This window comes from Pyrus communis, chromosome 7, assembly GCF_041283825.1.
Source record: "Pyrus communis isolate YQ-2024b chromosome 7, ASM4128382v1, whole genome shotgun sequence".
NCBI classification, from domain to species: Eukaryota; Viridiplantae; Streptophyta; class Magnoliopsida; order Rosales; family Rosaceae; genus Pyrus; species Pyrus communis.
The window spans coordinates 5,053,684-5,075,789 of NC_142571.1; the positions used below are offsets into that span (position 1 = coordinate 5,053,684).

Consider the following 22,106-nt stretch of genomic DNA (forward strand, 5'->3'; position numbering starts at 1 on the left):
GACGCCATATCAACTTAAACTACTCAAATATGACATGGATAGTGTTACTCACACACTCATTTTATCTCACACACTTCTTTGTTAACTTTTGGTCATAATCTTCTTTAATTCATTCGATCTCACGACTAAAGTTGAGAGAGACGTGTGAGAAATAAAATATGTGTATAAATAACACTACTGACATATCAACTTTTTTTTTTTCTTTCCAATTTTAATTAAAATGTTTATATCTTCAACTAAAATAGTAAAAAAATATTCTGAACCAACACGATCCCAGCTAAAACAACCTCTAGTTTTTTGGATAAATGTTTTACAAGTGCCTATGCCCTATCAACATGGTCAAACATCTATGCAGTTTTGGATATTAGATTGGTTTTATAAAACTGAATTATTGAAAAAAAATCGGTTTTGTAATTTCTGAAGTGACGTGGAAAATACCGCTGACCCACGGAGAAAATGGAAGTTAGTATTTAAATGAAAAACAATGAAGTACGTGGCATCACCTAATAGCTGCCGCTCTCCTCTCTCTCTCTCTCTCTCTCTCTCTCTCTCTCTCTCTCTGTTCTTTTGGATCGTTCTTCTCTCTCTCTCCTGTGTTTCTCTGAAATGTTAATTTATAAATTCTGAAATAATTCTCCTCTCTTCTTTGATCTCTCTCTCTCTCTCTCTCTCTCTCTCTCTTTCTCTTTCTTCCTTTTTTCTCTCTCTGCGTCTTCAACAATTCTCTCGTTCACTCACATTTGCCTGAAGTTTAGGGTTTTGTTACAGACGAAACTCTCCCTATTCACCCCTCGCTTTAACATACACCCAGTGAGATTAGGAAACCAAAACATTGAAGCTTCAGAGGTACGTCTTCTTCTTCTTCAAACCAATCAAAATTCCAACATTCCCGCGATTTCTCACAGGGCGATCTATTTTGCCTCCAATTTTCGTGTTTTCTTCTTCCCGGAATCATCCAATTTTCTGAATTGGGTATTTGTAATTTTGTTTTTAGGGGTGTGCGTTTGCGAGCTATGAATGAGTTTTGATTTTGATTTAGGTCGGTGCTTACTGTTTCTTCGATTGTGTAATTTTCTATATACGGAGTCAATTTGGGGGTTCATTCCGGATTGCTATAGAATTAGAATGTGAATGTTGGTTAAGTTGCAACTTTTTATTTATTTATGTATTTAATTCGTTAGTTTTGACTTTTGGGGTTGGAAATGGAGTGTTAAGGTGTAGCTGAGTGGTGGGAATGGAATAGAGGGGGTAAAGGTTGGTGCTTGGGTGCCCTAGTGTCGGATTTGATAGGCTAGTGATGACGGATTTTGAGCCGTTACAACAGAAGCCGGAATCCGCTGATGCCTGTGCCGATTTTGAGCGTGGATTTGAGGAATTCATGCGGGGGCACTTGGATGAATGTATGTCATTTGCATCATGTAGTTCTCCTCGTAATCCTGATGATGAAGATGACGAGGGTGAGCAGCTTGTGCGGAGGAGACGGAGGTTGGATTTGGAGGGTGACGATTTAGCAGAGTCATCCGCTGCACGGCGACACCACTCGCGGATCCTGAGCCGTTGGGCTGCGCAGCAGGCGCAGGAGATGATAACAACCATTGAGAGGAGGAATCGTGAATCAGAGTTGATGGCACTTGCAGGCCTGCACACGGTTTCGATGCTTGACTCCTCGTTCTTGAGGGAGTCACAGTCTCCTACCTCAAGGCGGCAGGGGGCTGTTGAGAGGCCAAGTACTCAGGCATCCGCAATATTGCAAATGTGGAGGGAATTAGAGGATGAGCATGTGTTGAATAGAGCGCGTGAAAGAGTGAGGGAAAGGTTGAGGCATAGGAGGAGTGTTGAGTCTAATACTAATGAGTCGACCACAAATATGTCTGATAGTCGGGGGAGTGAGAATCAGGGTAGTTTGGCGGACGCAAGTGAGAGTGAGAATGAGTTTGGAACTTGGTCACATGATCAAATAGGTTCACAACGTGAACACGGTGCCAATGACGTGTCTAGTAGAGAGCAATCTCCTGATCTTGGTGAAGTGGAGAGGGAGAGAGTGAGTCAGATTGTACGGGGATGGATGGAAACTGGCATTGGTGATCGTTCATCCAATGTTGCTCAGAGAAACACTAATCCCAGAGCAGAGTGGCTTGGTGAGACAGAGCGTGAAAGGGTGAGAATTGTTCGTGAGTGGGTGCAAATGGCAAGTCAGCAACGAGGAGCTCGTGGGGGCCAGAGGGATGATCAAGTTGCCGGTGGTGGTGCTCAAGTTGATCGAGCTCGTGACGGGACAGTTGCTGACCATGAAGAAGGCCAACCAGACCACATTCGCAGGGACATGCGGAGATTGCGTGGAAGACAAGCTCTAATTGATTTGCTTGTAAGGATTGAGAGGGAACGACAAAGGGAGCTCGATTGTTTGGTGGAGCATCGGGCTGTCTCTGATTTTGCTCATCGAAACCGCATTCAGGTCAGTTGTCTCATGAAGATTGTTTAATAATGTTATTTTAAACATAATTCAATTTGCTCCAGTGGTATGGTTGATATTTAAGAATTGTCTGTATCAATGAATGTGATTTCTATGATTGTAGTTTACAGATTTTCTAGAATACTTAAAGTTTGTGCTCAGTAATTTGTCTGGCTGCTTTAGAAGATCAAAATAGCTGGGTACAATTGTTGTCATTTGAGTTGCAGATTAAGTCCGCATATTATGTTTGTGATCCCATTTTCTATTATGAATTATTTTTTCTGGTCCTATTTGTACCCTTGTATTAGTGGATAAGGATGAGCCAGAGGCCCAGAACTTATGTTTCAAAATGGAACGAGTTTTCTTCTTTCTCTGATATACCTTGCTTCTCTCTCAGTGGGAGGTATGGGCTTATTCTTAAGTGTATCATTTTGGGTGCTATATCCGGTTGCAAAGATACCATTGTATTCACTTGGCTTGCTCCCAAATTAGAATGTACACCCTGCAGCATACATTTTAACTCAAACGCTTATCCGAAATTGTATTGCTATAAGGTGCATGATGATGTTATGTTAATATGAGAAGAATAGCTATTGGTTCTCCCCTAACCTTTCCCCCTTTTAGTATTCATGCATATTTGTAAGGTGTTGTTTCCTATTTATGCCAGTTCTCATCACCATCGTCTATAACATAGACATACTACAAGTTGCATTGATGTTATCCCAACATAATGAAACTGTGTATTTCTTTCTGGCTCTGCTACCCAAAAATTTCCCTTTTATGACACTGTAGATATTAAGTTTCCTGCATAAATGGGCATGATTTGGCTACTAATACAATTAAACATTTCCAGTCATTACTCAGAGGTAGATTCCTGCGCAATGAAAGACCTATTGAAGAAGAAAGACCACCTTCCATGGCTGCTGGTGAATTAGTCCAGTTGAGACAGCGACACACTGTTTCTGGTTTAAGGTATGTGATGTTTTTAGTCATGCCGTACGTCTTAAGATGCCAAAATTTTTCATCACTTCCTTTTTTTGTTCTTGTACTTAACGTTGGTATTTTTTTTACGTTTATTATTTTGTTTAGACTCTTAGTAGTTCTGATTTTGAAAAGCTATCTATTTAATGGGAAAAATGTAAGGGAACATAGCATACTTTATGTTGTCTTGAAGGAACACATTTATCATCGCTTTGTCATTTCTCTCTAGTTTTTTTGTTGAGTCAATTTACTACATTTATGAATAATTTGGTTGAGGTTAGAGAATTCCTTTGTGAACACATTTATTTGTTAGTATTTGTAGGAGATTTTCCTTTAAGTCTACTGTGCTGTGTAGAAGCATTACTAGTGATGGGTTTGTGGGGGTGGGGGAGAAACACAAGATTTCTAGATGGATGGCCATTACTTTAAGCATCCTTTTTTTCTCTGGGTTTCAAATAGAACATATAAAGTCTTATAGATGAATAAATATGCATCGGTATTACATATTAATATGAGTGGCTATGCTATAAGGCTTGCAATTACTTTACAATATTTCTTCCTGGGATAATAATAAAAATACAGAATAAATATGAGATACTCGTTTGATCTGCCTTATTCTTGATTTTACTTTGGTTTACTTTATCGTTTGGGTTTTAATGCACCAGTTATATCTTTTGAGTATTTTTTATTCCATCAAGTGAATGATGATAATTTTTTTTTTGAAAGACAAACGAGAGTTGTGGATGTTAGTTGTTTGCATAATGACAAGTTTGTTTCCTTGTTAGGGAAGGGTTCCGCTACAGATTAGAAAATATTGTTCGTGGTCAGGTTGGCAGCCAAACCGATTCTACGATTAACAGTAATATTAATGAATCTAGAAGTGAGCATACTCAAACAAATGCTTCACAGGATGTCCAACAGGAAAGTAATGATCAATTGCAGCCTGGTAGTCAGGCAACTGACATCAATCAGTTGCCTGATCAAATGGGAAGCTTGGAGAGCAACACTACTGATGAGCGTCAAGATTGGCAAGAAACTGCTAATCAAGGAGGGAATTGGCAGGAACCAGTTGCTGAAGATGAGACACGAAACTTGGAGCAGCCAACTTTCGGTCAGTTGAATGAATGGAGAAATGGTAATGCCGAAGATACGGCTGAAAATTGGCAAGGAAATTCAGTCGATAATTGGCCTGAGGAAACACCCAGAAATGTTGATGGAGAAGCAGATAATCGACAAGAAGCCCAGGGAATCTGGCATGAGAATGGTACTCGGGATGCTGTTGGAAATTGGACCGAAGGGCCTTCTGGTCCCATGAGAAATCGCCGTTCAGTTCCAATTAGAAGATTCAATAGATTTCATCCGCCAGATGATGATAATGTGTACAGCATGGAACTCAGGGAACTTCTGAGCAGGTATTTGATTCTTGTAGCATGATTATATGTACAACATAAACTTATTATTTGGTTCTTTTTATGATGGTTATGATTTTCTATATTGTAGGAGAAGTGTCTCTAATCTTCTTCGCAGTGGGTTCCGTGAAAGTCTGGACCAACTGATTCAGTCATATGTTGAAAGGCAAAGTCATGCTCCCATTGATTGGGATTTGCATAGAAACTTGCCAACACCAATTCCAGCTTCACCAGATCATGATCAGGAGCAACAGCGGGATGGGCAGAATGAAGATCAACATGATGCCATTACCAGACCTTCACTTGTTCTACCATCTCCACCAGTGCCCCCACCACAGCCATTATGGCATCAGGACCTACATCACACAGGCTGGTCTCGTCATAGCATGCATCGTTCAGAAATTGTGAGCAATCCCTTCTCTCTTAATGCAGCTTTTTTCAGGCTTTCCGATCTTTCTCTCAAAATTGTAGATATGGCTTACTATACATAATCGTGATATTCTATGATTGTGGCTTTTACGGTTTATACCAGGTTAATAAATATAATATATTATTTCCCTGTATTGAATTTTTAATATATCAATAAATATATTAGTATCTAATATCTATTATACGGATATTATTATTATATGTATTAATATATGATTTATATATTTATTTTGTATTCAAAATGTATAAGAATTCATAGTAAATAGAGTAAAACTATATATAATTTGAAATAGAATTCTAATTTCTATTTATAATTCATTTTGTTGGTCATTAAGTAATTGGGACCTCAGTATCATATCACTTCTAGGATTAAATGACACATGTTTTCCTTTTTTCACTCTTTCATTATATTCTATTTGTAAGTCACTTTAGTCCATTTATAATTTCTGTTTGTAATTTATTTTATTCCATTACTTCTTGTAATACAATGTGTTGTTGTGGTTGCTATCTTTAGACATTCGTAAGACTTAAATATATTTGGGAATTATCAAACTTTTTACAAACTTTAAAGGGTCTTTCATTGCTAAGACAGCATACCATAACTAAAATACTTGTAACAGTATAAAATAGTACAATGTAAAGTCATATAGAATGTAATGTGCCTGTTTAGTTGATGATTGATGCAAAATGGAGTTGGAGTGGATTTTCTATCCCGCGTCTATTTTTTTCTCGTTCTTTCTTTTGCTTTCTCTGAATGTGGATTCCTACAAGAAGCAGGAATGGGAGATGATTAATGATCTCAGAGGAGACATGGGTAGACTCCAGCAAGGCATGAGTCACATGCAGAGGATGTTGGAGGCCTGCATGGATATGCAATTGGAGTTGCAACGTTCTGTTAGACAGGAAGTCTCTGCTGCTTTGAATCGTTCATCTGGTGAAAAAGGTTGGTTTCAGGTTCAATATGTTAAATGACACAGAAACATGTTTGTTTCAAGAATTTGTGTGTGTTCAACGAAACTGTATGAATGCGGTCTCTGCCTCCATTAAAGCTGCATTTTAATCTTCGGTTAATTCATATGAAAGATGCTATCACTTTGCAGGCTTGGGTGCTGAGACATCAGAGGATGGGTCCAAATGGGGTCATGTGAGAAAAGGGACCTGTTGTGTTTGTTGTGATAGTCAAATTGATTCTCTCTTGTACAGGTATATTGCTTGTAACCTCGATACATTTGATTTTGATGGTGTTGATGACTATCATTTTGTAATAAACTGTTCTGTGTGTCTTTTGTCCCTTTTTTGTTTCGGGTGCAGATGCGGGCACATGTGCACTTGTTCAAAATGTGCAAACGAGTTGATTCGTGGCGGAGGGAAGTGCCCACTTTGTCGAGCACCGATTGTTGAGGTGATTCGAGCATACTCCATACTGTAAATTTAACTCTTAACAGGAAAGAAAAGAAAGAAGGACAAAAATATAAACTGAATAGAATGACCGGAATGGTGGAAAGAGGGGAGACAGTGGTTGTTCCATAGGATGAAGATGAATGGGAAGCTTCTGTGGTCCTTTTCTCTGTAGAGTGTTTTACTAGTTTCCGATGTTTCTCTGATTATTTATGGAAATTCGAATGCGTTGTATAATTAGAATAACATATGGCACGCTCGATTCATCATTCTTACGTAAATAAAATCTTCTCTGAATTTTTTCTTTTCGTGTGTTTCGTTCCCTCTCCATTGGTTCTCAGCTCTAGCTATCATAGGCAAGCATAACCGTGATTAGTAAAATTGGTACAAATTTTTATAGGGCGGAGAAAGTAGGGCAGGTGAGAGAATAAAACGGGGACTTGGTATACGTAAGGTAATGTGTAATTACTGTATTAACTTTAGTTTTTAAATTATTTACTGTAATGGGAACATAAATAAGATTTGCTTGTGTCACGATTCCACAGATTTATTTCTTAACAGTAGCATAAAAAATGAAAAAGAAAAAAAAAGAGGGCAGAATGGGATCTTGTTATCTTTGTGTACTGAAGCTTTGGGTTTGATGATTGTCGTGTAAGTATTATTCTCCCTAGTACTCGAAAAAAAGATTTTTTTAGTGTACCAGAAAAAGTGGTGAAAATTAAAAGAGAGAGCTTGCTTCGCTCCATGCAGCATATTAATGTTCCAAACATACGAAATCAACCCTTAAAAAAAAAAAAAAAAAAAAAAAAAAAGGAAATTGGAGTTTTGGTTCTTGTACTTTTGATCTCTGAACTAAAATGCATGATCAGTATTGATCATTGAGTTTGTCACAACGTGAAACAATAGTCATTTTGGGTAACCGTTAAAATTTCCAATCAAAATAAAAACTTTAAGGGCAAGATAAGCGACATAAGTTCTAAATGGAGTTACTGATAAGCACTATTGTACTATGCTGCGACTAGATCAAGTTGTTTTAGCTACAATGTAAAGCATGAAATCATTTTCATCTTATTAGTTTCAGTTTTATTTAATTACCGCAGGAAAAAGTCGTTTTTTGAATTTGTACATCCAATCCAATCTTCCAGAGCCATCAAACCCGATCAAATTGAACTGGTCTGGAATGGTTGTTTGCTTACAGCTCAGAAGAAAACGTATTCAAACTCGATCAAATTGACTTGGTCTGGAATGGCATCATATACCTTTTCTACGTTGCTTTTTAATTTACTGGAAGTGGAAGCAAAAGGCAACTTAATTATTGGTTCCAATAAAACTCTGAGCAGACAAAAATGTCGTAAGCAGCTGGAACTTTACCGCAGTGACAGAAAGTAATAATGCTTATGCACTTTATTGCGGTTTCAATCCTCTCTTCTTCCTAACATTTAACTTAGTATCACTATCATTCGTCTCATTTTTGATGTCCTCGTTCTGAAATTATAAAAAACTAAATAAACTAACTAATCTAGATTATTATAATTGTGTATGACATTGCAAACCCTAACGCTAGCGGAGTCAATATGGTTTCAGAACGTAGTCATCAAATGTGATCGACATGAGTCTTGAAAACCAGGTCATTACACTAACTTAACGCCTTTCAACTTTCGCATATTTGAGGCTCTTTCGGAAGTAGAATTCGCGCATTTCTCGTACTTTGTGTCTAGTAACAGTACCTGCTTGTGTTCATGTGGATGTGCTTCAATTTCCTTGGACAACAGACTAACCAAAGATCAATCAGAGTGAGACGGAAGCATGGACTGGTGTATGACAGATGAATACATAAAATTTTGCATCTACTACTTTGGAATAGTGATTACGTGTTAGTAATCGGTAATCTCTCTCTTAATTTGGGCTTTATATCTGTAATTGGAAAGTTCAATATTATTGAGATTCTTGATCTTTGATACATTAGGCCATCTCCAATGGAGGTTAAAGGTCAAAAAACCAAAAAAATGACCTGATTTGCCAAAAAACTCATCTCCAATCCATGACTAGGCTATAATTTTATGGAACCTACTAGACAGTTATTTGGCCAAAGGGCTATTAGGCTAGCCAAATGTAGCCCCCACTTAGCTCTTTTTTTAGGACTCAGCTCCTCAGTTGCAATAATTGATTTAAATTCAATAGCTATATTTAAAAAAATTCAACGGTAGTTTAACTAAATTACCAATAAGTTTAAATTATAAACTTAAAACTAATAAATTATTGAAAAGGGCTATGTTTAACTCATTCGGTTGGAAATGATACATGAGTATGGTCTGACAGTATTCCTTAAAAAATAATTTTTTGCAAGGCTATAATTCTAGATAGGACTATATTTAGCCTTTTCCATTGGAGATGTCCTTAGGATGTGTTCCTATGGCTTGAGAACTTTGAATATCGCCATGCTGCCGCATATTACCGACCAGAATCGGAAAGAGTCGCGCATAAGAGAAAACCAAAACACAAACAGTCACTAATCTACGCAACGTATTCCGTGCCTACCTTGTATTGACAATCTGGATGCTTCTGCAATTCATCCTTTTCTACTTTCAGTTTCTGACTGGATGAAAAAAATGTCCGTGTCACCATTCCACTGTAATTTAAAATAAGCCCATACGAATGGTTAGTGTTGTTTTTAATCGTACTAGATAAATGAGACTGCATAAACTGTGGGAGCACTGGATCGATTGAAGAGCTTATGGTTTTGGGTTAAGACACACGAGGAAAACCCGCATTCTTAGACTTATTTTGGTCGTGTTTTACTTGTATCTTCTTCCCTAGCTTCGCATCAAGAGTTTGAGTTTTCTTTATGCACTCCACCTCCTCCTTGAGAGTTATTAGTTTCCTCTAGCATTCGTTATTCGTGCAAGTTCATTCTACAATTCAACATGGGAATGTAACAGTGGTTGATTCATGATTCTAATCTCGAAGTTCCTAGAGTAAAAGATTTGTGTTTTTTTTTTGTTTTTTTTTTTTTAATAGACAGTATGCACAAAAAATTTCAGTGGAGGATTTTTTTCGAGTGCATGTCATCCTCTGTTGAGCGTTGTTAAGAGGCCCTGACCAATTCTATCGATTTCCTTGAGTTTTATTGAGGCTTACCCATTAATATTGTCAACGCATCCAGCCGAGGTATACTAAACATGTATTTTCATCCAACACTTATTATATACGCAAGGGTCCAGTAACAACATTCGAACTCCGAAGGGTCCTTGGCTGACTTTCATAAGCAATTTTCCCCCGCCTCCGGCGGGTCTAAGACCACCCGGGTTTGTGGGTAATCATTTAAAAGTTTATTAAAAGTAAATAGGTGGGTAATAATTTAAAAAAAAAAAAAATCTAGGGGTTTTCTCGCTTAAAAAGAATAAGGGTTCTTTAGATATAGACTCTTGCAACTTCTATTTCCTAGACAAAAACCCACCTAGTTATAAACATCTAAACACAACTCAAATTTAAAAATGACTGCCAAGTATAGAAGTAATTGACCTATTATTACAAAATATTTACAATTTGTACCACAATATTCAAAATAAAATCAATCAATGTTATTACTCACCTTAATTACAATAAAAAAAATATAATTATTGCACATATTATTACCCCTAACACGCACATATATACTTCAAATGTATATATTACTAGCATAAGCTTAATACACACACACACACACACACACACACATACATGCACAGTACTACATATATGATCAAACATATTAAACTAATTAATCTACCTATATTTAAATTTATGATGAGCAAATAACATATATTTTGTTGGTAATTTATTTTCCATGTATTATTACATATATTTGGCACATTTTATTGTTATAAGATATATGTACAAATAATAGGTAAATTAATCTTGAATAAAATACAATTGCTTTATTTTGCAAGTAAATTAATTTTGAATCAAAAAACATTTCTTCATTATGTAGGTATTTTATTTTGTATGTATCATCATATATATTGGGCACATTTTATTATTATATGTACAAATAATAGGTAAACTAGTATTGAATAAAATAATAACATATTTTATGTAGGTATATTATTCCGCATATATTTGGGTTTGCTTTATTATGTAGGTAAATTATTTTGCATGAATTTTTATGTATATCATGCATGTTTTTTTGTTGTTGTTATATATATGTGTGTGTGCGTGAAATAATTTACCTACATTTATATGTAAAATATAATTTTATTGACTTAACTAAGCATGTATTACTACATTTATTAGGCATGTTTTATTGTTATTATATATTATTGTGACATCCCACATCGCCCAGGGGAGTGATCCTTATATGTATATTCCCATCCATACCTAGCACGAGGCCTTTTGGGAGCTCACTAGCTTCGGGTTCCATGGGAACTTCGAAGTTAAGCGAGTAGCACGCGAGAGCATTCCCAGGATGGGTGATACATCGGGAAGTTCTCGTGTGAGTTCCCAGAAACAAAACCGTGAGGGCGTGGTCGGGGCCCAAAGCGGATAATATCGTACTACGGTGGTGGAGCGGGCCCGGGAAGTGGTCCCCTCCGGGCCGGGATGTGACAATTATGCAATGAATTTATTATTTTTCTTTATTTTTGTAAAATCGTTAATTCTCCCTTACAATTTGTATGGAATTAATTGTGTACATCAAACATTCAAATATGGGTGTTTTGGGTATTGAAAATTTTTAAATGTGTAAAGTCAAATATAATTAATGAATTTGCTGATGTGGAATCTAGTCAATGAGTTTTATTCCAGTAAAAAACTTATGTTGGGTTTTATGTGGAGAAAATTAAGTTTCAGGGACTAAAGTCATATTTTCAGAAAAAAATAAAGTAAATTAAAAGAATTAAAGTTTCATTAGGGAACTATTAATATTAGCATCTAAAAATTTACAATATTTTATTTTAAACATAGAAGATTTAGAGTGTACATTAAGGTTTTTGGTTTGGAGTGCTTATAAAAATTTTCTAAAATTAAATATATCAGTAATTACTAATGAAACCTAAGATATATCAATAATTCCTAAAATTTAATATTGTAGTGTGTTTAAGCGTGTTGGGCCACTTAGTACTATATTCTAGTGATATTTTTTTTTCCTTATAAGTAAGAGGTCGTATGGTTGATTCTTGCCAAAGAAAAATTCAAACCAAATTATTATGGTTAGCCCATTGTCAAGTTTAGACAATTTCCTGACTTTTAGTGTAGATAATATCATATGTATTAAAAAAAATGGTTTACTATTGGTGAGAAAATAAATTTATTAAATTTTCCAATAATTAGCATATAATTTATTTACAAATGGAATTTTAATCATATTGGTTTTTATTTGAATTAATATTAGATTAATAACCTGCTTATATAAATCAGCACCATTCCTACCACGAACTCATAACATTTTAATAAACACTTTCAATATGAATCCGATTCTAACTCATAATCTCCATTCTTCCTCAATTGATCTCTTCAACTCATTAATGCCTTTTATTTTTTATTTTTTTATCACGAATTAGTAAACAAGCCAAAAGAGATTTTTATGTAATTTGGCATGAAGATAGCCCTTTGTTTAGAAGATGCCTTGTTTGCATTACTCTAAGGCCTTTTTTAGAAGGTTGTTTGACAATGAGGCCGTAGCCTGTAATGGAGACTATTGATCCCTAGAAAACTCAAGAGATACGGTAGGCCTTTCGAAGGGGTGAGTTGTACTTATGCTCTTATTTTCGGTTTTTCTGTTTTTTGTTGAAAAATTTTATAGTACTTCAGAGTGTAAGATATTCTGAACTTTTTAACTATTACAATATAATTTTGTGATTTTAACTAAATATCTAACAATTAAAAAATTCAAAGTATCTAATATCCCATGCATCAGAAAATCCCTTTTTGGTGATCTTGGATGATTATCTCAAGTTAGCTTGGTGATCTTCGATAACTTCTGCGAATTAAGTATGGGGTCCAATAAAAGGGGAAAAGTCAAAGATTGCAAAAAAAATTCAATATTTCTAGTAAAACTCGTCTCATATGAAGTCGTATGCATGCATGGGGAAGTCAATACGCCAATAATCTAGAGAAATCTACTTTCTGGGTAAACGATCAAGTCAATTTCCTGGACTGTAGGAAAGTCTTGGCGTCCATTTCGTCGTGGGAAGAATTAGAAATGTATTGGAGGAAACTGGCGAAGTCTGTATCCTTGTAACGTGTAGGGTTTACTTCGTCAATGAGTTTAGGTGATGGCCGAACTGTGCTCTTGAATGGCAGGCTGTGCAATGAAGCTACGGATATTCGAGACTTGCGAGAGTTGACCAGAACCCTATGGACCACGCTCTTGTATCTCCCATTGCTAAATATCTGCATTGCATGCATCCCCAACAGTTCACCACACACATATATATCAAACTCAATTTACTAATTAATATATATATGTATATATTCATTAAAGCCAATCCAATAGTCAAGAGGGTGTGAAAAATGGGGATCCCTCTTGTTAAAGGATCCGTGTGTATATATATATATATATATGCGCTTAATTATGACATGATTAGTGTTTTTAATTGGAAGACCGTTCAACCCAAAAAAGTGGGAGTGAGGGCTAGTAATAATGTTAATCTGTTAAACAACCATGAAATTTAAAAGTTTAAATTCTTGGAAAATAGTTGTAAATGAAGCAAGCCAACATTTGTAACCAGCTTATGTTTGTGGAACTCAAAGAAGAAATTTTTTGTGTACATGTGACCGTATGTCGACGTGGTACTATAAATCTATACAAATTATAACACGTAAACTATGCCTAGCGTTCACCACTTTGGATTCAGCTAGGTTTCATTTACTAATAGGTTATTTCGGGGAAATTAGTCATGTCCAGCCAAATAGTTGTAACTAGCTGATAAGGTTTCTGTGTCTCAAAGAGCTTGAAAGAAACTGTGTTATGATTGGTATGACAATTGGAAATCGTACAAGGGATCAATGCAAGGATCAATACGATATATGAAGCACCTATTCAATATCACATGCATGCTCCATGATTAATTAATTGATAATTACCAACCTCAAGATGATCACCAACATTGACAACAAAAGAATTTGGAAGTGGTTCCACGGTTACCCAACTTCCTTGATTCTGTATTTGAAGACCCTCAACTTCATCTTGAAGGAGAAGAGTGAGGAGGCCATAGTCCGAATGGGGTGGCATGCCTAGTGTTAAATCAGGTTCAGGGCACGCAGGGTAGCAATTCGCCACAATGAGTTGGCTTCCATCTTCAAATTCCTCCAAACTGCCTTTAGCCTCACCACCTTTTGTAGTTTCCACCAATCCTAGGCTCTCCATGATTGCCTCCATTAGCATTAGATACAAAAACTTTGTGCTCTTCGAGTAGTTCACCACTGCCTCCCTATGCATATATAATGACATGATGTATAAAATTCAAATTAGAAGTCGATTAAAAATCCAAGTGATTGCATCCAAATATTATTAGGATGTACATAAAAATCAATATAAGTAAACAAAACAAATTGAATATCCAAATTTGTGTGTTACGGTAGCAAGTCGATGCATGACCAAAAAAATACAATCACTTGTTGTATAACTATGTGCTGATCTCTTTGAACACATGCTAGGTCACTTGATGAGAAATACAATAGTCCAATACAGCTCATGATAGAAATTTTTACTCATCGATGACTAACAGAACCCTAAACTTGAGATATATATGTGAGAAGAGAAGCGAAGAATCACCTTAAGTCCGCTGGAGAAGAAGGCCAACAGGACACAGTGTCTTGTAAAGGATGGCAGCTAAGTTTCAGAAAGTCTCTCCAGCAAAATACTTTATCATTGTTCTGGTTAAAGCTTGTTCCATACCTAGCTGGGGAAGACATATCCTTTGACATGTACTTTGATCTCTCATTGAAAGGGAGCTCGAAAAATCTTCTGCTTACATCAATCATTTCAAGAATAACATCGTCTTTGATACCATGGTTTATCAACTGCAGCAATAAAAATAATTAAGGGTTTATATTTAGTTTCATAAGTTTTGTCATATGACTAGTTATGCATATGGACCTATATATATATAGTTTCATAAGTTTTGTCATATGACTAGTTATGCATATGGACCTATATATATATTTAGGGTTCCTTTTCACAAAAATTTATGCGCTATTCAAACCAAGCGGGATCCCGTTAGAGAAGCAGAATTATATGACATGCATATGGACAGTTATACAACAATATGAACTAGATGATGATCACATTAAAGAAGGAAGGAACATGCATACGATTGAACATCAACCTGAAAAAACCCGAATTCTTCGCAAGCGTTTGCAAGGGACTGTATTACTAGGGATCTTTTGGACCCTTGCAACTGAGTAAAATCAATAACTGGCAACTTGAGGTTATGCTTGCTAGCATTCCCAGTGTCTCCCAAGTTGGGTCGTCCTTGGATGGGCAATATGTACTTGCTTGGAACCCTAGTCAGCCCTCTTTCACATAAATGTCTCACTCCCTTCTGAAGGTATTGGATTTCTGTTTCTTCATTTTCGATATGGTTTGTACCATCAGCAGTACTATTTGTACCCATGTCAGGTAACATACAGATATTATCAAAGAGAGAGTTAATATATTTATCATACAAAGCAAAGCAATGGATGACAAGAAGGAAAAATATTGGGTGGCTTTGAACCGTTTATTTGCAGAGATGTGTGGAGAAGAAAAGGGGTGGCTGGGAACCAAGGGGGGTGGCACTAGAGGCAATAAGTTAAAGAATAATTTCAAAGGTGGTGTACTACTTATAGGGAGGGAAAGAATGGACTTATTAGAATTAGCAAGTTTTGAGATTTATACACAGCCTGGTCCCATAAAAAATATATATATTGCCATATTCCTTGTGCATAGAGACCTTTGACCAAGTTTAGTCTGACCTTATATGTAGCAAAAAGATCGAAAGTTGAGTCAAATCTTGAGGCGGTGGAGCTGGTGAGGAACTTCGACTATCTACATGGCCCGCGTAGAATTACAAATTCAATGTTTCCAACGACCCGTTTCAAAAATTTTATTTTAATTAGTTAAAATTGTGAAAATACTCCTAACTATGGAATGGTTGACTTTTGTTGACCTTCGTTAGCAGACATATTAGAATTTTTCTCATATATTGTGCCTAGAAATAATGAGGTAGTAAAGACGGTGATCCTCAATGAAGCGCACCAGTTGGCATATGCTATGCATCCGGGTAGCACGAAAATGTACCACACCATCCGCCCCTATTATTATTGGTATGGTATGAAATGATATATCACCGACTATGTGAGGAAGTGTATAGTTTGTCAACAGGTTAAGGTAGAGAGGAAGAAACCGGGTGGATTACTACAAAACCTTCCAATTCCAGCATGGAAATGGGAAGATATCACTATAGATTTTGTTTATAGGTTGTCGAAGACTTGGTCAAAATTTGATGGCAACTGGGTGATCGTGGATAGAGTGATTGAATCCGTTCACTTTATACCTGTCTGGCAGAACTATAAACTAGAGAAATTAGCAAAGCTGTTTATTAAGAACATTGTCAAGTATCACGGCGTATTGGTTACTATTGTATCGGATCGGGATCCGAGGTTTACTTCCAAATTTTGGAAGGCATTTAATGACGCCCTTGAGGTAATGAAATTTTCTTAAGGGGAGTAGATTGTAATGACCTGTTTCGAAAATTTCATTTTAATTAGTTAAAATTACGAAAATACCCCTAACTATGGAATGGTTGACATTTGTTGTCATTCGTTAGCCGACATAATAGAATTTTTCTCATATTTTATCCTTATAGCACTCGTCGATACAAACGTGCACGTACGAACGAAATTGAATTCGGTGTTATAACGAAGCTCGTACGAATTTTTAAACGTATGGGCATTTCGGTAATTTCATAAGTGGAGATTTTTCTCCACTTTTGGACCTTTACATGGGTGGCACGTGGCACCCACTGTTTGGTGCCTTTTTCCTTCCCCTTCCCTTGACCTTTGGAACTCTCTCTCTCTCTCACTCTCCCTATCTCTCTTTCTCTTTCTATGCTATTCTCTTCGACAAACCAAACACACACACACATACTTTGACACATTTAGATTAATCAACACCACTACCCTCTTTAAGACCTACACCCAAATTTTAGGCAGAGATCCACCTCTCCTATTTTTTATTACATGGTATAGCTCATTCTGCTTGTGCTAGTCCCATCGAATCTTCGCCATTTTCGACGCAGGTAAGTTTCTATAACCCTTTAGTTTGTGTTTTAGAGTAGATCAGGTTGAATTTGAGAACCTTGGAGTGTTTTAATGCAAAAAATTCTTAGGGGAGACATTTCTCAATTTTTCTGTGGAAAACGGTGGCTGGCAGGCCATTTTCCGCCTGATCCCGACGTCAACTCCATCCCATCTTGGTATGACTCGAATCTTTACTCTCTTACCTTCAATTTGGCTTTTGAATGATAGATTTTGGTTAAGGTTTGACCCCAGATTGGAGCCAGGAAAGTTTTCCCGGCCAAAACCCCAAAACCTAATGTCCTTCTTCGTTGGTTATGGCGGCCCGTGAAACTATTGGGCAGATTTAACCCATAGCCTAAATGGGAGCCCAACCCAGCTACTGGGCCAACCCACTGAACCGACCTAGCCCTTTTAGCCTTAGCCCATTAACCTTTTTAACCCAGACCCAAACTTTTGGGCCTGGTCGCCCATTAACCTAGGCCAGCTCGTTTTCCCTAGCCTATACTTAAACCCTTGAACCATCTCACTAACCTTTGGGCGAGCCTAATCACCGAGCCTAACCCAAACCCAAAAGCCCTAAACCGGTCCAACCTACTAACTATTGACCCGGACTGAATCGACATTGATCCGACCTGACTGGATCATTGACCTGACCTGGCTATTGACCCCCTGATCATTGACTGGTCAACGTTGACCATTGATCGTTGACCTTTGACTTCGGGTTGACTTTTCAGATTTTAGACGAGACCCCTCTTAGACTAATTTCGACGTCATGATTCCAAATCCATGCTCCGTTTTCTCAAATTCCAACGTTTTAGTAGAGTTTTATTAAATGTAATCTCTTTATGTATAGGTGCATCGGTTGAAGGTGATACAGTCCATCCTAGTTCGAGTGGCTCTCCGGTAGTGGAGTACTTGTGAGTGGACCCCTTCATAACTTATATATTTTATAAAATATTAGCCTAGCATGCATTCATATTTCATGATTTAAATATGTTTTATAATATGCCTTATAGAATTCTATATTTAATGGTTTATGAAATATTTATAATTTATCGAAATTACGTTTTATGAACGAATATGAATTATTTTATGGATTTGCGAATGTGATTTATCTTTCATGGATTTATGAGATGAGGTTTAAGCTTTTGAGCTACGATGATTGATACGAGATTTTGAGATATGTTTTTGGTACTTACCTAGTGGGTTATCATACGGCACATTTGCACACCATGGGTATAAATGTCTATGGCCATAGGACACAGATGATGGACGAGTGAGAGATGATATATTATTATGGCATCTACAACAAGGAATTCATGGTACCATTTGCAAAACGCTAAAACCGAATTAACAACATGGCATATGCGTTAACTTGTATCACATACACTCGATTTAAACCCAAGTGGTAGCTAATCACAAGAATTAAAATCAAGTTCATATCCACAACAAAATGATACTCAAGGGAATGCAAGTTCATAGATAATTAAACTGAAATATTAAGCAATCATGGTTAGGCTACATCGTAGCCCTTGCAAAATGAAATTAGTTCCGAAACATAATTGAAATTGGTTCTGAATCCATAAGAAATAAGAAGAAAATTTAGTTTAGAAAAGGCCTGAAAAGTCCCCTGCTTTGCCGTACCTCTAGTCTGCCTTCTTCCCTTACTCCCTGTTTTTTTTTCTCTTTTCTTTCTTCTCCTACCGATGCCTTCTTCAATGATCCTTAATGATCAGCAAAATATTGCCAAATTAATGCCAAGCAGCCGCTCCTTTCTCTTCCCCCTTTTGATTCATTTACTTTCCATAACTGACAAAGACTTAATCACCGATTTATTACATTGTGCCTCTTGGGTTTAATCGCTGCAGACATAGCCTTCATATTGCCCTCTTCCATTCCCTGGTTGTTTTGAAATGGTAATCGTATTTTCCCAAATGGATATCCTCTAATTCTGAAAGTGATCAGATCCCCACATCAACTGAAACGACTTAGCATCCAAATTCTCATATTTATACTCCCCCTAACTTAAAGATGAAATTAAGAGATTGATCTTCCATCTTTCTTTGATCTTTGCTCGATTGAAATCTCTTCCTCTGCTGCAAGAGTGTTGGCGGCTGGAGGTCCAAAAAAGTTATATTAAAGATGGACTTGCCTCTCTTATGTCGGTTTGAATGAAAAGTAGGCCAGCCCTTACTTGTGCTAGTCACGTGTTGATGAAAAGAATAAGGAAGAATCCTATGTGAGACAAATGCTCTACTTTTCTCTTAATTTGTCATACTACATAACATTATTATGATAAAAACATATCACAATATGGACAATATGCCAGCCAACATGTGTGACAAACAAAAAAGGAAAATAATAGGATCTATTTCATCTCCTTAATTTGGCCATCAAAACATAAAACCATGAATTTCTTTCGTTTAAGTCCAAACATAACACAAGAAAATGTAGCTTTCAAAGTAAAATAAGTAGTAAAATATGTGCTCATCAATTGTGAAGCAATAGTCATTAGATACCAAGCGAAATGATGTAGGATGCAGCAACACCAAAGTCTTCTACAAACCACCTAGCCGGATACAACGACTTTATGGGAAGTGTTTGTTGTGTATCTAGGGTTTGCAGGGACCTTAGTATTTATATTGGCTAAGGCATTAAGGTTCCGTCCATAAAGGAATCTCAAATCCCACTTTTTAGTCTATCAGTTAGGTATCATAATCACATAAAATCAAGGAATCCATCAATCTTACTTGTATTACAAGACACCTAATATAGGATTGATATCTTTAGGAAATCAATCACAGTATCTACACTAATCTCCAATATTACATTCCTATTATATGTTGTAAACTATTTAAGGTTGATTTACATCGGAATAAATCCAACAACTCCCTCCATTGAACCTGAGGGGGGATGTTTAGGATAGTAATCCAATGGTTATAGAATGTGCCACTTGTCAAAGAACGGTTGTCTTAGTTAGGAAATGTTGTTATAATTATTGTTGTATCTTCTTGTGTAAGTCGCAAATGAATAACAACTATATAAATGATAGTGTATGTACTAAGATATCAATCAATGAAAATACAATCTTCTTAGTTCTCTCTCTCTCTCTCTCTCTCTCTCTCTCTCTCTCTCTCTCTCTCTCTCTCTCTCTCTCTCTCTCTCTCTCTCTCTCTCTCTCTCTCTCTGATATACATTGATTTACAATCACAAAACTAAATCTCTTAATTAATGCGTCTCACCTCCACCAACAAAGCGACACCAATTTTTGTGTTAATTTTAAGGCACACATTAGTTTTTTTTTTTGTTTTTTGTTTTTGTTTTTTTTATTTTTTATTTTTTCCTTTTCTGTTGACGTCAAGTGTAATTCCAATCTCATCAGTGTAAATGTTTGCACATAAGCCATCAGTACTTTTGAGGGCCGACGCCTTTTCTTTAGTTTTTGTCCGTACGTGGCCGTGGACCTTTTCTTTAGTTTTTGTCCGTACGTGGCCGTTTCCGGTTGAATCCTACTAGGAGTTCCAAGCCTTGCCATAATATTCTTTCAATTTCTATCGCTGCAAGTATGCATTAGATGTAGAGTCAGCAGTTCACAACTAATTACATTAAATGCTGTCTTAATTTAATAACATTCAACACATGTTAAATTTTATTACAAATTGACTTGGTGCAATTAGGAATTGTACCATTTAGTGTAAATTATAATTTGATTCTATAAAGTTTTTTTATATGAAATTTTATTCTCCAACATAAGATATGACTCGCAAATGAATACAAACACTATAAATTTTATTTCTTACACACCCTTCTCAATTTTTAGTCATCAATCAATGAATTAAGGTCATCTCCAACCGAAAGGTCCAGAGGGCCAGAGGGCCGAAAATAGCCCGAAAACCGTCTCCAACCGAGAGCTAGGCCAGAGGGCTCTGGAATCTGAGAGGGCCCCACGGAATCGGAGAGGGCTAGAGGGCTGGAGGGTTGGAGGGCTGGAGGGCTGGCTGCAAGCAGCTAGCCAGCTAGCCCGGGTCTGGCCAAAAAAACTGGAAATCCTGTCGGTTATAATCGATAGGATTTCATTTATATTATTTAATATAAATGTATTCCTGTTGGTTATAACCGACAGGATTTTTTAAAAATAATTTTGAATCCAACGGCTAGCAGACGTCAGTTACAATTGGATTCAAACTTTTTTTTTTTAATTCTATTTTTTTTCCTATAAATACCTTCCTCACAAAATTTTCACCATTCCTACCATTTCAATTCTCATATTTTCCTTCCTCTTTCAAAAATCTATCCTTCAATTTTTTTAATAATTTTGCTTCTGCAATGGAAGGTAGGGCTTGGACCCGAAAAGAAGATGAATCTCTTTGCAAGGCTTATAGATGGGTGTTGGAAGATGGTGTGAGGGGGAATTGTCAAACAAATGACGGTGTTTGGATTCGTGTGTCCAAAAAATACTAAGAGTTCTATGAAGGCACCACTCCAGTGAATATTCGAAACCACGAGAGTTGTTCTTCAAGATGGAAGAAACATCTTCAGCCAAGTTTGAACAAATGGCATCAAGCATTGTTAGCAGCCGCAAGTAGACATGAAAGCGGCGCTAATTACTACGACGAAGTAAGTGTTTTCACAATTTATTTTAAATATTTAATTATATTACATTTAATTTCATAAATTAATTTCCTTTAATTTTTTTTCTAGGTACGCCAAGCAAAGGAATTGTATATGGAGAGCAGCTCGAAACCCTTTCAGTTTCACAGTTGTTGGGAAATTTGTAAAGGGTGGGTGTTATTTGAAGATCCACCAAAGAGAGCTCCTACGCCGGTGTTCGAAACTGCATTCTCAACTGTAGATATGGATGAAGATGGATCTCCAACCATTCAACAAAAAAGGGTAGAAAATCCGTCTTCGGGTGAAGGTTCCATACCTAGGGCTATGGGACGAAACAAGGCGCGAAGGTTGAAGGAAAAGGGCAAGGCAAATGATAATTACACTGCTCAACATGAAGTGGCGGCCTCATTGCGATTATTGGCGGAGCAAAATGCCCTTGAGGCCGAAGAAATGAAGCGTAGGCATGAAGAATGGGCAAAACAAATACAAGAAGAGATGGATGATAAGAATATGGAAAGGAACACTTCGAATTACACTCCAATGAGTGAGGCCTATTTTGATAGGAA

General features: G+C 36.7%; 2 protein-coding genes across 9 annotated transcripts; one reads left to right on the top strand and one right to left on the bottom strand.

Annotated features, from left to right (window-relative positions):
• The first annotated feature begins 498 nt into the window (after positions 1–498).
• Positions 499–6,973, top strand: LOC137735133 (RING/U-box superfamily protein). Of its 8 annotated transcripts, XM_088697754.1 has the most exons (9): positions 594–846; positions 995–2,455; positions 3,306–3,424; positions 4,219–4,261; positions 4,343–4,845; positions 4,934–5,246; positions 6,049–6,214; positions 6,372–6,474; positions 6,583–6,973. In XM_088697754.1, exons 2-9 carry the CDS (start codon positions 1,298–1,300, stop codon positions 6,698–6,700), a joined length of 2,523 nt encoding a protein of 840 aa, XP_088553880.1. In that variant the 5' UTR covers positions 594–846; positions 995–1,297; the 3' UTR covers positions 6,701–6,973. The 8 variants fall into 8 exon arrangements, with proteins under 8 accessions (XP_068330619.2, XP_088553879.1, XP_068330616.2 ...); XM_088697753.1 differs by having other exon boundaries at positions 502–846; positions 1,216–2,455; positions 4,219–4,845; XM_088697752.1 differs by having other exon boundaries at positions 516–846; positions 4,219–4,845.
• A 5,518-nt stretch (positions 6,974–12,491) lies between these two features.
• LOC137733258 (putative 2-oxoglutarate-dependent dioxygenase SLC1) lies at positions 12,492–15,465 on the bottom strand. Its single transcript, XM_068472405.2, has 4 exons — positions 14,976–15,465; positions 14,423–14,670; positions 13,736–14,078; positions 12,492–13,038 (listed from the first exon to the last, which is right to left on the bottom strand). Exons 1-4 carry the CDS (start codon positions 15,273–15,275, stop codon positions 12,784–12,786), a joined length of 1,146 nt encoding a protein of 381 aa, XP_068328506.1. The 5' UTR covers positions 15,276–15,465; the 3' UTR covers positions 12,492–12,783.
• Between the last annotated feature and the right edge of the window lie 6,641 nt (positions 15,466–22,106).

Excerpts from the sequence above, each read along its gene's own strand:
- LOC137735133 (XM_068474515.2), top strand. The coding sequence starts at position 1,298 with ATGACGGATTTTGAGCCGTTACAACAGAAGCCGGAATCCGCTGATGCC. Across the intron at positions 2,456-3,305 it reads CTCATCGAAACCGCATTCAG|TCATTACTCAGAGGTAGATT; the intron begins GTCAGTTGTCTC and ends AAACATTTCCAG. Across the intron at positions 4,846-4,933 it reads CTCAGGGAACTTCTGAGCAG|GAGAAGTGTCTCTAATCTTC; the intron begins GTATTTGATTCT and ends TCTATATTGTAG.
- LOC137733258 (XM_068472405.2), bottom strand. The coding sequence starts at position 15,275 with ATGTTACCTGACATGGGTACAAATAGTACTGCTGATGGTACAAACCAT. Across the intron at positions 14,671-14,975 it reads AAGAATTCGGGTTTTTTCAG|TTGATAAACCATGGTATCAA; the intron begins GTTGATGTTCAA and ends TTATTGCTGCAG. Across the intron at positions 13,039-13,735 it reads ATGTTGGTGATCATCTTGAG|ATATTTAGCAATGGGAGATA; the intron begins GTTGGTAATTAT and ends CATGCAATGCAG.